The following is a 13,527-nucleotide window of genomic DNA, read 5'->3' as shown; positions in this document are numbered from 1 at the left end:
TGGATGAATAATATTTTGATTTGGTATATTTTCTTTATTCTTGGATGTATAGAATGCACTTTTTGGTTAAGTTCTATTGGCAGGTAGCATGTCTAATTGTATTTGTTTTCTTTTTTTAATGCACAATAAAAACATTGTGTAGAATAATACTTGGCTATGTGTTTTACTTCAAATGACAGTTTGGGAGTAGGCAGTTACATTTAAAAAAATACAATGTAAAATTATCAAGGGACACCAACATAGTTGTATCTTTGATCTTAAAAACTACGGGATAATGGTGTTGTGGTAACTTGCCCAAAAAACAAAAAAAAATAAAAAACAAGCATAATAATATTATTCTTGATATCAGTAGAAAATAAAAGCCTTTTAAAATAAATTTGGCAGAACTCCATCAGTATCACCAGCAAAACAGCTTCATTATTATCCCATTAAAGAAGAAGAGAATGTGCGCTGCATTTCGAGATTTCATAATTTGCCGCGTCATAAATGTTAATTCTCCATTACGAACACTAGTTTGCAAGACCGTCCACTTCTGGCTCGTCCTTGCTTCCGAGCATGCGTGTTTGTAGTTTGGAGTTTTGTCTGACGGACTTGTGTACACACGCTCAGAAAATCCGACAACAGACATTTGTCTGTGGAAAATTTATAAGCCTGCCATCCAATATTTGTCTGTGGAAAATCCAACAATTGTCCGATGGAGTGTACAAACGGTTGGATTTTCCGCCAACAACCTGTCTTCACACAATTCCCGGTGGAAAATCTGATTGTGTGTACGAGGCTTAAGTTTTCACAAAACACAATTTTTTAAATCAAATATAAGGCTAAGGTGAATACGTGTTGACAAAGAAATATATGCTGCATCAGGCTGAAGGTTATGATTGATTATCTGTTATAAGATGGCAAGATTAAAAGTGAACTTGTATTATGATCAGAGTAATGCATCTGTCACGGCTCTGTGTTATGTAACCATTTACTTTTTGATTCAATGGTACTGCCACCCTTCAATCAATGGATTATTATTATTATTATGTTTTGCAGCGAGACAAATTGAATGCTGTGAAAATTGATGAGAACAAATGTAGCAAAACTGAACCAGCTGTTGAAATAGAAAAGACAGCAGTTGTCCTCACTTTGAAAAACGAAGTCGGAGGTTTATTACAAGATTTAAAAATTTTTAAGGTAAGTTTTTAAATCTATTTTTATTGATTTCATTTGGAGAAAAAATAAAGTGAAAGCTCAGTCATGCAATAAACACCTTTTATTATAGGAAATTGCTAGTTATGCATTTTCTCCTTTCTGAAATGTATTTTATTTAGAAATATATGCTGTTATTAGGGTCTATTATTGTAGTTTACCAGCAACTATTGGAACACTTTACAGTAAGTGGACACAGTGACAGATGAATATTAGAATGTGAAAGAATGTTTCTCTGCCTGCTGTGTTACAGAACAATAAGAAAAAGAATGAAGCTGTAGCTTATGGCTCATAATAACCTTACAGATATTTAGTGCAACACATGCTATGGGATGATATCTAGAAGATGGGTCTGGATTTATTATAGGAGTCCAACTCAAAACTGGCAATTATGTACAATTTGTTGTCAGTGGTTGTGTCATGTATTTCACTTAAAGCAGAACTTGTGTCAAAAATATGGGAACAGGAAGTTTTCTTATTACAGAAGAGACATTAATATACAGGATTTATATAGTACGAACAGTTTGCCCAGCGCTTTACAAAATAAAGGGAGACAGTACAGTTACAATACAGTTCAATACAGGAGGTTTAGTAAGGGCCTGCTCATCAAAGCTTACAATTTAAAGGAAGACACAAGTGATACAAAGGGCATTAACCACTTGACCTCCGGAAGATTTACCCCCCTTCATGACCAGACCATTTTTTGCGATACGGAAATGCGTTACTTTAACTCACTTTACCTCAGTTTTGAGGGATCGCCTAAAAGAAGCCTGAGTAGGAGATAGCTAGACAGATTGGGGTGGGACATTCCAGTAGATAGAAGAGGCTTTAGTGAAATCCTGGACACGAGCATTGAAGGAAGGGGCAAGGGAGCTAGACACCAAAAGGAGGAGCAAAGAGGATGGTTTAACTGATATTTTGAGGTGAGGCTGGTGGGGTAACTTGGGGCAGAAGACTGAGCAAGGATATCAGCGATAGCAAGTCAGCTTACGGACGTCGGATCACTGAGGTAAGGATAGTTGGAGCTTAGTTTAGCCTTAAGAGAACCCTAATCTGAGGAAACATAAAGGCGACTATTGCCAGACATCCCAACCTGCAGAAACTCATTTCAGGGAGGTGGCGCTTCGCACCCGCAAATGCCCCCCCACCCCCGCGGCAAAATATTATTTAAATCACTTTTTCAATATTTTTTTACAGTGCTTCTGGGGAAGGGGGTGGGTGGTGTCAGTATTTTTTTTTAATTTTTAATCATTGATTTTTTTTAAATAATTTAATTTGTTTTTAATGCTTTTTTTTTGGGGGGGGGGGGCAGTGGACAGTGTTGGTAGGGCAGGAGAGAGTGGTGTCAGTAGTTTTTTAATTTTATTTTTTTTACACTTTTTCATTTTTTTAGAATTTTATTTTTTTATATTTTTTGGGGGGCTTTGGTGAGATGTCAGACCCCTGACATCTCCCCTTTGAGACAGACAAAGGAACTGAGGACACACATTCCCCAGTCCCTTTCTCGGCACTAATGATGAATGAACAGGAGACAGAGGCTCCTGTCCATTGATAAACTGAGCAGAGTAAACACAGTTCTGCTCTGCTCATTTATCACAGGACACAGGAGCGATCTCGCTCACTGTGTCCATGAACTAATTCCCCCCACAGCTGGTGGGAGAGGAGAGGAGGGGAGCTGGCTGCGGGGGACGAGGGGGGCCGGAGGAGAACAAGGGGGGTGCGGAGAAGGACATGGAGGGGGCCAGAGGAGAACGGGGGCGGAGAAGGACATGGAGGGGGCCAGAGGAGAACGGGGGCGGAGAAGGACATGGAGGGGGCCCGGGAGGAGCACACAGAGCAGCTGGGGATGATCGGTGGGGCTGGAGGGACAGCTGTGATCACCGATCTCCCTGTATAGCTTTTTAGCTGACAGCCGCGAGAGGGAGAGAAGGAGAAGCGGCTGTCAGCTAAAAATCTATACAAAGGAGATCGGTGATCACAGCTGATCCCTGCCTCACTGATCATTCCCGGGAGATCGGGAGGCGCTTGCGGGTGTGCGGGAGCTGCTGCAGAAATGCGGGAGTCTCCCGCACCTTCTGGGAGACTTGAGATGTCTGCTATTGCTAATTGCTCCTACTAAAACTGCTAGTTGTTTAGCTATCATGCAGATTTCCTGGATTCCATACTTTGAGTCGGTTACTGAAATTATTATGCAGGTGTTTATTTATTTATTTATTTATTTCAGGTACTTATATAGCGCTGTCAATTTACGCAGCGCTTTACATATACATTGTACATTCACATCAGTCCCTACCCTCAAGGAGCTTACAATCTAAGGTCCCTAACTCACATTCATACATACTAGGGACAATTTAGACAGGATCCAATTAACCTACCAGCATGTCTTTGGAGTGTGGGAGGAAACCGGAGTACCCGGAGGAAACCCACGCAGGCACAGGGAGAACATGCAAACTCCAAGCAGGTAGTGTCGTGGTTGGGATTCGAACCAGTGACCCTTCTTACTGCTAGGCGAGAGTGCTACCCACTACACCACTGTGCTGCCCAATGTTGATCTCTTTGTTTCCCCTTGTGCTTAGTGGTTCCTCCTGTGTACCCCTTCCTCACTACGGGATACATTAATGTCACAGGGGTTGGTAGGAAGAACCACTGAGTGCTGTGGGGGTAGACAGTTTGATACTCCCAGAAGTGTCACTTTAAGCAAAGTCTTCAGGTGGCAATCTCTCTTCCTTACAGTGGTGTGTGGAGACAATTATTTACTATCTTCTTTACAGGGATATCTTCGTCATGCTTTGATCTTAGTGACAGAGTCGCTTTAGCACTGTGGTCTTCATGAACATTTACTGTAATGTACATTTACTGTAATTTTTTGTTGCCTCAAAGTACTTCGTACTGTAATTATATTTTTACAATTTATCTGGGGTAACATCCACTTATATGTACCTGTAGTAGAAATAAATATATTTAATGTGTTTAGATAACTGCTTTTGTACAGCATTGTATAGAAGGTTTAGACCTGTTTATGGTATAGACTATAGATTTTCCGACACCTCTCAGTGTTTCTGTTGCCTGAGGCCTATCATTTAGAAGAAGGATAACAGTGCATTTTTTAGGAGAGCTGAACAAAAATTGAAAAATGCCCTTAAATGTTAGAAGAGCCGTATTTGTGGCTGTCTAATTAAAAGCATTGCCTCAGTGTGACCCTTTTCGTACAGTGCCATTAATTCAGAGCACTTACAGCTTAATGTGGACTGTGTGGTTGGATCTAACATTAACGTAAATGAGTTTTCAGTCAGAACAGAATATCTTGTCACACTGGATATCTGTAACCTGTCACCAACCAAAGAATCCTTAATATATTTTTGAACACAGGCCTCTGAAAGCATATAGAAAATAGCATTTTGGAGACTATAGTTGTTTTCACCTAAAAAAAAGCAAAAAAAAAAAAAGCTATTTACTTAATGTTAATGCTTTAATTGGTGTGACCACACTGGCTCCCTTGCTTTTTTCCTCTCATAGCAGGAGGCATGTCTATAGCAAGAGAGCAGGGAGAACATTACATCACACAGTGAGGAAGTAAGATCCCCATCTGGCTGCAGTGGTAGGGGGACGTGGTTGCCATGCTGACTACAGGAGATACAGGCACACTACGTGCCGGCACAGTGTCCTGTATCTCCAAAAAAGGAAACTTTCATACGCAACGCAAACTGACCATGCCAGCATGGAGCTGCTTACATGTTTGGTGTGGTCAAGTTGCAAGAGCAAATAAGGGGAACAGGTAGGATCACCAGGTGTTTTTCACAATACAAAAAAAAAAAACAGACTACTAACCTTCAACATTAACATACACATGTACCACATCCCCTAAGGAGATGCAAGTGTAAAGGGATTCCCCACCCTGCACAGCCAGGCACACCACATTTTTACAGGTCACTTGAGGGAAGGAACAGTCCAGTGCTTTGTTTTGTATTTTTATTAGGGGGTTTAACTTGGATAGGGAGAAGCGCAATATGGGATGCCCACTTGACTTTAGTAGACATTTCAGGAACAACTATTTCTGTACAGCTACTGTATTTGCACTCCTCAGCTTCCTCCAGCACAACACTTGCTTAACTATTTAAAGACAACCCACCACAGATATACTGTGGCAGGCAGAGGCGTATCTAGTGAAATTGGCGCCTATGGCAAGCACTGAAACTGCGCCCCTGTCAAAACATTTGAAGCCCATCCTTCAGATAACCTTAACAAAAAAAAAAACAGCACCAGTTGGATTAAACATAGCACTGGATATGTTTGTTTACATTTACCTGGAGTTCCCCTTTAAGTAGAGCCATCCATGCCCACCAGCCTGCCTCTGACACCTCCAACCCCCCCCCCCCCCCCAACACTCCTCCTACCACAGCATGAATGCTGTTACCGTGCACTCAGACCGGCTGTGACCTCTTCACCGGAAGCTCTCCTCCCTTTTTTTCCCTTTTGCCACAACCAACATGGCGCCCGACAGAGTCCTCTTTCTCTCCCCGGCTGTCTGCAGCAACATGCCATGCACAGCATTCCTTTGGCAACAGGATATCTTCTTGTGCAAATTTATTGAGGTCACTGATGCATAGACAGAGGCTGCAGCCTGAGACAATGGTGCACCATGGGAGTTGTATCCCAGGGTGACAGGGTGACACTTTGTGTGTATTGATGACAGGTCTATGGCGCTGGCACACTGATCCATATCCAGGATCAGGATCAGGCCAGCCGCTGTAGGCTTGTGCAGCTCATCTTACATTCCAGGGATTACTGTGATCAGGTAGGTAGGTGTTGTTTATTGCAGAAAACACATTTCCTGTAGTCTTTTCTGCAATCACTGCCTGCCTGCTCATGATGTTTTAAAGTTGAACTTTATTTCATATTTAAGACTTGGTAAACTGATATATTCCTTTTTTGTTTTGGGGTTCAGTACCACATTAAGGAAACCACTGCACATCTTTTACTCACACCAAATGAAACAAGAAAAAAATACACAGAGGGATACTGGTTTAATACTAATGAGAATAAAATAGGTAGCTCTAAAATAAATGCTCCGATTAATAATCCCAATAGAAACTGGTCTGGTGGGAGCCCACCACTTCAATAAGCATAGAAAAGAGAAAAGAAGATCCCACAGTGCTTATACCAAGAGGTGGATGCACTACCCACTGGAAACACACATGGCTGGATCTGTTAATACGGTGCTGACAAATGTATTGAGCTTTACATTTTGTGCAGTACATGTGGCTGGTGCAAATCCGAGGACAAATTTTGGCCAGGGACAGACAGTGTCCTCAGTTTGGGGACTGTACGTCTGGTCACCCTATGGTAAGTGCCTTGCTGCCCAGCCACTTCATATGGTGCCCATGGCACTTGCCATATCTGCCATACCTTAGATACGCCACTGGTGGCAGGGCAGCGTGAAATCATACCTGTACGTCATTTTGTGCAATAGACAGCGGGGGCGCACGCGGATTGGCCAGAGGGACCAATCAGCGGGACCCCCCGATCGTTCCCCAGAGAGGCAGAACAGCGATCTGCCTTATTTACATATTCTAACATATTTACATGTTCTAACAGGGGAGAACACAGTGATCTTGTGATCCTGCTAAGCAGGAACACGGATCTCTGTGTTCACCCAGTCAGTCCATCCTCCATTCAGTGCTGGTTCACACTGGGATGACTTGTCAGGCGACTTAGCCGCTTGACAAGTAGCGTCCCGTTCTGTACAATGGAACCATTCTAATCGGAGCGACGCAAGTCACTCCGACCTAGAAAAAGGTTCCTGTACGACTTTGGGGGTGACTTGAGGCGACTTGCATTGACTTCTATACAGAAGTCGTTTTGCAAGTCGCCGCTCCTGTCGTGTCCAAGTCGCCTGAGGCAGTCGCGCTTCAAGTCGTGCTACTTCAGTGTAAACCGACACTTAGAAAGCACCTCCTAGGGACACACTTAACCCTTTGATCACCCCTGGTGTAAACCCCTTCCCTGCCGGTGTCATTGGTACAGTTATGCCCCGTACACACGATCGGACATTCCGACAACAAAATCCATCAGATTTTTTCTGACGGATGTCGGCTCAAACTTGTCTTGCATAAACACAGTCGCACAAAGTTGTCGGAAATTCTGATCCTCAAGAACGCGGTGACGTACAACACGTAGGACGGGACTATAAAGAGGACGTTCAAAAGCTGGTAGCTAATAGCTTCCGTCTCTTAATTTATTCTGAGCATGCGTGGCACTTTGTGCGTCGGAATTGTCTACACACGATTGGAATTTACGCGATCGGATTTTGTTGTCGGAAAATTTTAGATCCAGATCTCAAACTTTGTGTGTCAGAAATTCGGATGGAAAAAGTCTGATGGAGTCTACACACGGTCGGAATTTCCAACAACGCGCTCCGATCGCACATTTTCCGACGGAAAATCTGACCGCGTGTACGGGGCATAACAGTGCATATTTTTAGCACTGATCACTGTAATAATGTCACCGGTTCCCAAAAAAGTGTTAGTTAGGTGTCCAATTTGTCCGCCGCAATGTCGCAGCCCTGCTAAAAATCAATGATCACCGCCATTACTAGTAAAAAAAATCAAAAAATAAAAATGCCATAAAAATATCCCATAGTTCGTAGACGCGATAACTTTTGCGCAAACCAATCAATATACACTTATTGGGATTTTTTTTTACTAAAAATATGTAGCAGAATACGTATTGGCCTAAATTGATGAAGAAATTTGATTTTTTACTTTTTTTTTATTGGATATGTTTTATAGCAGAAAGTAAAAAATATTGTTTTATTTCTAAATTGTCTAAATTCTAAATTAATAGTGCAAAAAATAAAAACCGCAGAGGTGATAAAATACCGTCAAAAGAAAACTCTATTTCGATTCGATTTTATTTGGGTACAGCGTCGCAGGAACGCGCAATTTTCCGTCAAAGTAATGCAGTGCTGTATTGCAAAAAAAGGCCTCGTCATGAAGGGGTAAAACCTTCCGGGGCTGAAGTGGTTAAAGCACTACAACTCCTAGGACCAGCTGGCATTGTTAATTTGGTAGCAAATGCCCTTTACAGGCAGGGACCGCGGGCCCCTTGTATGTGTAACAAAGTCCTAGTGCCCAGCTGTCTTTCTGTGGCTACTTATCCCACCACCACCTCTTCAGGCACTGCCAGCCCACCTGGCTGCAGCTTCCTATTTCTCCAGCCCTCTTGGATAAACATCCACAGTCCTCCCAGACTGACTCTGCATCCATCTCAGACTGCTTTCACCCAGTCCTCTCAGGCTGCCTTTCAGTCTTCCCCGACTGTTACACTCACCAACCCACCTGCCATCTTCTTCCCTGGAGATTTGCCCGGCAGTGTTCTCCTCCTGCTGTCCTCCTCCTGCTCCCGTACCTCTGGTCAGAATACCAATGTATGTGGTGTCCCTTCCGCACCTGAGCTCCTGGACCCGAGGTCACCCCACCAAAGTAGGGGGTTACCCACAAGGGTCTCCGACAGCCTCCTAACACTCCATCTCCAGTTTCCACCCAATGTCCACTGCCCCAGCTGGGCTGACCCAGAGTATTTGAGGGGGCCTGCCCTCTACCAAACCATCTGTTGAGCATTGGTCAGGGCCCTCATGAATACTCCAGGCAGCTCCTCCTCACCTCCACTCCCATTCTTCTGGAAGTTTCCAGCACGTTCCAGAAGTAGGAGGAGGTCTCAGAAGTGCTGCCTGTGAGTCATCCAGCCCTCCCTGAGTCAATCATTCTGACCCAGAAAAAAAACACAGGCTTGGCTGCCAACCAAGCCTAAACAATTTTTCCTACACTGACAAAAACCTATTCTATCACAATAGTTGATGCTACACACACATATAGACCAGAAACCCCCCCCAAAAAACGACATCTTAGGTTAACATACACTTTAAAACTGAAGGTAAACAGAAAAAAACTCAAATCAAACATGTATATTAAAGTGATACTAAAGGAAATAAAGAAAAGAACAACATGTTATACTTACCTGCTCTGCTTATTCAATGGTTTTGCAAAGAGTAGCCCTCCTGCTGCTGCCTATGGGGGCACGTGTGCAAGCTCGCTCCAGAGCTCCGCTCTGTGTGTCCATTCACACACAGAACGGGGTTCAGCTAATGGCTCCCTCTGCTGTGTCTGAGCCAATGTGGAGGGAGAGAACAGGGAGAGCAGCAGCTCTTGTGCACATAACAGGATCAAGTTTGGGCTTAGCTAAGTATTTTTTTTTTGGGGGGGGGGGGGGGGAGAGAGAGCTGCACACAGAAGTTTTTTTTACCTTCATGCATACATGAAGGTACAAACCTTTAGCCTTTAGAAACACTTTAAAGCTGTATTGCCAGCTAAAGGATTTGTATTTCTGTTTATCTAGTTCTGATATGTCCATAGCTCTGCCCCACAGCACAGTCCTAATGTTTCTGTACTGCAGTTAAAGTGTCATTAAACCCACGTCATACAAACCTATCAATAAATTGTGTATTTCATGCTGTTCATAGTCACTCAGTTACTATGAGATTTGTTTTCTGTATTCTGCAAAAAACCTGGTTGATTCCTTTGCTCTCTATCTCCATCTTTTGTTCATGTCCCCAATTCAGCTAGGGATTTTGCAGTGGTGGCAACTCTGCACATGCTCAGTTTTCAGTGAGTTTTTATGCTGAGCATTTCCACCCTATCACATCTGAGCAGCCCATATGACTATAGAGTCACACATGTGGGTGTGTACACAGTGGTAAATGACAGTCCACACCATGTTTTTGCCAAAAATAATTAAGATTTGATTTAAAATATACAGTATATTTGTATGCCAGTTTAAAACAGTTCATTGATATTATTTATATGATTTTACTCTGTATTCCAAAGGCTGTTTTTTTATTTGGAACATGTGACCAGCAGCAGAGGACTAAAAACTCCTCCTGCTTATGTTTCCCTGCAGACAGGGGAGGATTTGGATCATGTGACCAGGACCGTCTTTAAGGCAGGGCAAAAGGGGCAGCTGCCCTGGGCCCTATCATTGTTTTGGGCCCTTAGCAGCTGCCTCATACTTGCCAACTATCCCAGTTTAAATTCCCTTGTTCCTTGAAGTTTTAGTCCTGTGCTGTGTCCTGATATCTCAGTGTGAAGTTCTGTTACTAATGCTGCTTAGCTCTGCCCTATTGCTGTGTATAGATGACTCACTTGCAAACCCTGTGTTTACATGTAAATAACCTGCATTGTTATGTAAATAGTAACAACATTAATATGTAAATAGCCGCGGACCAGCGGTATTGATATGTAAATAGAGGCAGCATTCTTATTTATATCATGCCCCCCCCCCCCCCGAGGTCATATCCACCAATCACTTCTGTTGAATGCTGCCCACTGGGGAGGTAAAGGGGCATGCTTGCAAATCTTACCTACAACTGTGGTCATTAAGCCTAAAACCAGCCTGTTGTGCCAAGGTAATCAAATTGAAGGTAGAACCCTTTTTCAAAATAACATGGTGCCACAGCACCGCGAACTTTGGTGCATGTGAATATGCACATCTCAGCAGATGCATGAGGGTGTCATTAAAAAATAATGGAACCGCTGTGTATCTGCTAAAGGGCAGCATGTTTCTGTGGTGCCAGGAAAGCGATTTTGCATGCGTTCCTGACACACACAAATGTGAATGCTGGCTAAATGTCTCAGTTACATTGGTGGTGAGTGTAAATCTTATTACACTGGGGCTTGGTGTACAATCCTTTCATTCACACTAGTGGCCAGTGTGAAGGTCCCTCTTACATAAGTGGTCAGTGTAAATCCCCATTACATTGGTGGCCAGTGTAGAAACTCCACTTTATATTGGTAATCAGTAAAAAAATCCAAACTTGCATTTGTGGTCAGTTTCAAATCCTTCCTTAAATTAGTGGTCCATGTAGAAGCCCCCTTTAAATTGGTGGTGAGTGTAAATCCCTCCTTACATTGGTGACCAGTGTAGAAATACCCCTTTATTGGTTGTTAATGTAAAATCCCCCATTACAGTGGTTGTCAGTGTAAATTCTTCATTACATTGGTAATCAGTGTACATTTCCCTTTATATTGGTGGTAAGTGCAGAATTGCTCTTACACTGGTGGTTAATGTAAATCCCCCTTTACATTGATGGTCATTGTAAATCCCCCCTAACACTGGTGGTTGGTGTAGAAGTGTCACCTTACATTGGTGGTCAATACAAATCTCCTCGATAATGGTAGTCAGTGTAAATTCCCCAATTCCCCCTTACAGGGAGGTCATTGTATATTCCCCCTTACACTGGTGGTTGGTGTAAATGCTCTTATTACATCAGTGTCAGTGTAGAAATCCCTCTTTATATTGGTGATGGTGTAAAATCCCCCGATACATGGTGGTCAATGTAAATCCCCCCTCAGATTGTCAGATTGGTGGTCATTGCAAATTCCCCAAAGATTCCCAGGTTTGCTCTACATGATTCAGTATTTGCCACAGTGTACTGCCTCCTAACTAATCCCCACCACTGCTACTGATCCCATCAACCCCCCAGTTTTGCCACTGATCACCCCCCTCCCCAGCACTGCCACTGGTTTCAGGAGTCCTAGAATCTCTAGGAGTTTTCTGTCTATTGATGGGTCCCCTCACCTCCCCAGTCCATGGTGTGCAGGCAGTGAGGAGATGATGTCCTGTAACCTTTAGCAACCAAACAGTGAGCAGTAATGATGTGCACTAACTTCTTGCAGCCAATCATTGAGCAGGAAGGATATGCAGTAACCTCTAGCAACCCATCAGTGAGCAGTAATAATGTGCAGTAATCTCTTGCAACCAATTAGTGAGTGGTAAGGATGTCCAGTTACCTCTAGCAACCAATAAACAAGCAGAAGTCATGTGCTGTAACCTCTATCAAATAATAAGTGAGCCACAATGTGTGCTGTAACCTCTAGCAGCCAGTCAGTGAGCTGCAATAATACAATGTAACCTCTGGCAAGCAATCGCAATTGCAGCCTGATTTGATTCACTAAACTGCTATTTTATAGTATGTCCAGCAGGTGGAGAACGAAATTGGATGGAGGGTGGGGGCAAGAAAATGTTTGCCCAACGTCCAATCCATAATAAAGACAGCCCTGCATATGACAGATGTATATCTATTAGGAAAACGGTACTTAGATTTTTATTTTTTTGTTCAAATATTTACAGTGCCATCATCCACATACAGAAATAGAAGGAACAATTTAAACAGTGTGTGTTTACAATCACTTTAAGTAACACTTACAGGTCATGCCCCTTTCCCAGCCTGTGGCTGGACAGTGAAAGGAGAAGCAAGAGACTGATGAGCTCATCTCTCTATCACTCTGCTTTCTCAGCATGCTTCTTGCACCGCAGCACAGCTGATTGGCTCCTGGTGTTTCTTCTCTCTCACACAGCCTGAGTGCTACTGTATTGTATGGCACTGCAGGAGGCTTATGCTAAGTCATATTCAGATACTTACACTGCTTGTTTTTAACATAAAAATAAATGTAATGCAGCATTAATTAATACCGAGCTGTGTCTTTCATATCTATCTGCTTAGAGTTCAGCTTTATAATCTCTTAACTGGTAGAAAGGATTATTATTGACCAACAGTATTTGCTCAAAGAGGAGATATTAATACAGAACATGTAATTACCATTTGAAACTTGCAAAGGCACTGAAGCTCAGCCCTTTTATAATCTTGAGATAATTGTAGTTTTTAATTTGTAATTTTTCAAAGACTCCAAGGATCCATTAAAGCAAAGAACATATCTAATTTCCTTGGCTCCATGTGAGCTGTCTTGCATTGTAAAGTGCTGTCATCTTGTAATATGTTTCCTACACTGTAGAGCGGGCAGGATGTGTAGGTATCGTTACAGGTATAGTATAATTAAGGGAAACCCAATAAGGTTTTTTTTATTTTAGGGGGATGCTCAGTCATAGTTCAGTAAGCAGGAGCTTGGGAGCTAACAAAAAAGCTGCAGAGCTGCAATAACAGACAGTGATGCCACCTATCCATCTAGGTAGTGTTGGCATGAGTTTGTATTTCTGGTCAGGCTGGTAAACAGAATTAAAACTCCTTCAGCAGTTTGTATATGTGAACTTTAATTGCATATTTTCCAGTTGGGCCAGAGTTCTATTGTAAATTGGTCACATTCACATACAGTATATACACTATATTACCAAAAGTATTGGGACACCTGTCTTTACACGCACATGAACTTTAATGGCATCCCAGTCCTAGTCCTTGGGTTTATTATTGAGTTGCCCCCCCCTTTGCAGCTCTTCTGGGAAGGCTGCCCACAAGGTTTAGGAGTGTGTCTATGGGAATGTTTG

General features: G+C 42.8%; 1 protein-coding gene across 1 annotated transcript in view; it reads left to right on the top strand.

Annotated features, from left to right (window-relative positions):
* The window catches only part of TPH2 (tryptophan hydroxylase 2), a 471,842-nt gene that overhangs the window by 38,695 nt on the left and 419,620 nt on the right, over positions 1–13,527 (top strand). The window contains exon 2 of the mRNA XM_073620034.1: positions 1,039–1,179. Coding sequence (XP_073476135.1) covers positions 1,039–1,179 — 141 coding nt within the window. The remainder of the gene's footprint in view (positions 1–1,038; positions 1,180–13,527) is intronic.

Source organism: Aquarana catesbeiana, linkage group LG03, assembly GCF_042186555.1.
Source record: "Aquarana catesbeiana isolate 2022-GZ linkage group LG03, ASM4218655v1, whole genome shotgun sequence".
NCBI lineage: Eukaryota > Metazoa > Chordata > Amphibia > Anura > Ranidae > Aquarana > Aquarana catesbeiana.
The sequence above is the reverse complement of the archived record's forward strand: the minus strand, read 5'-3'. Positions and strand labels throughout refer to the sequence as shown.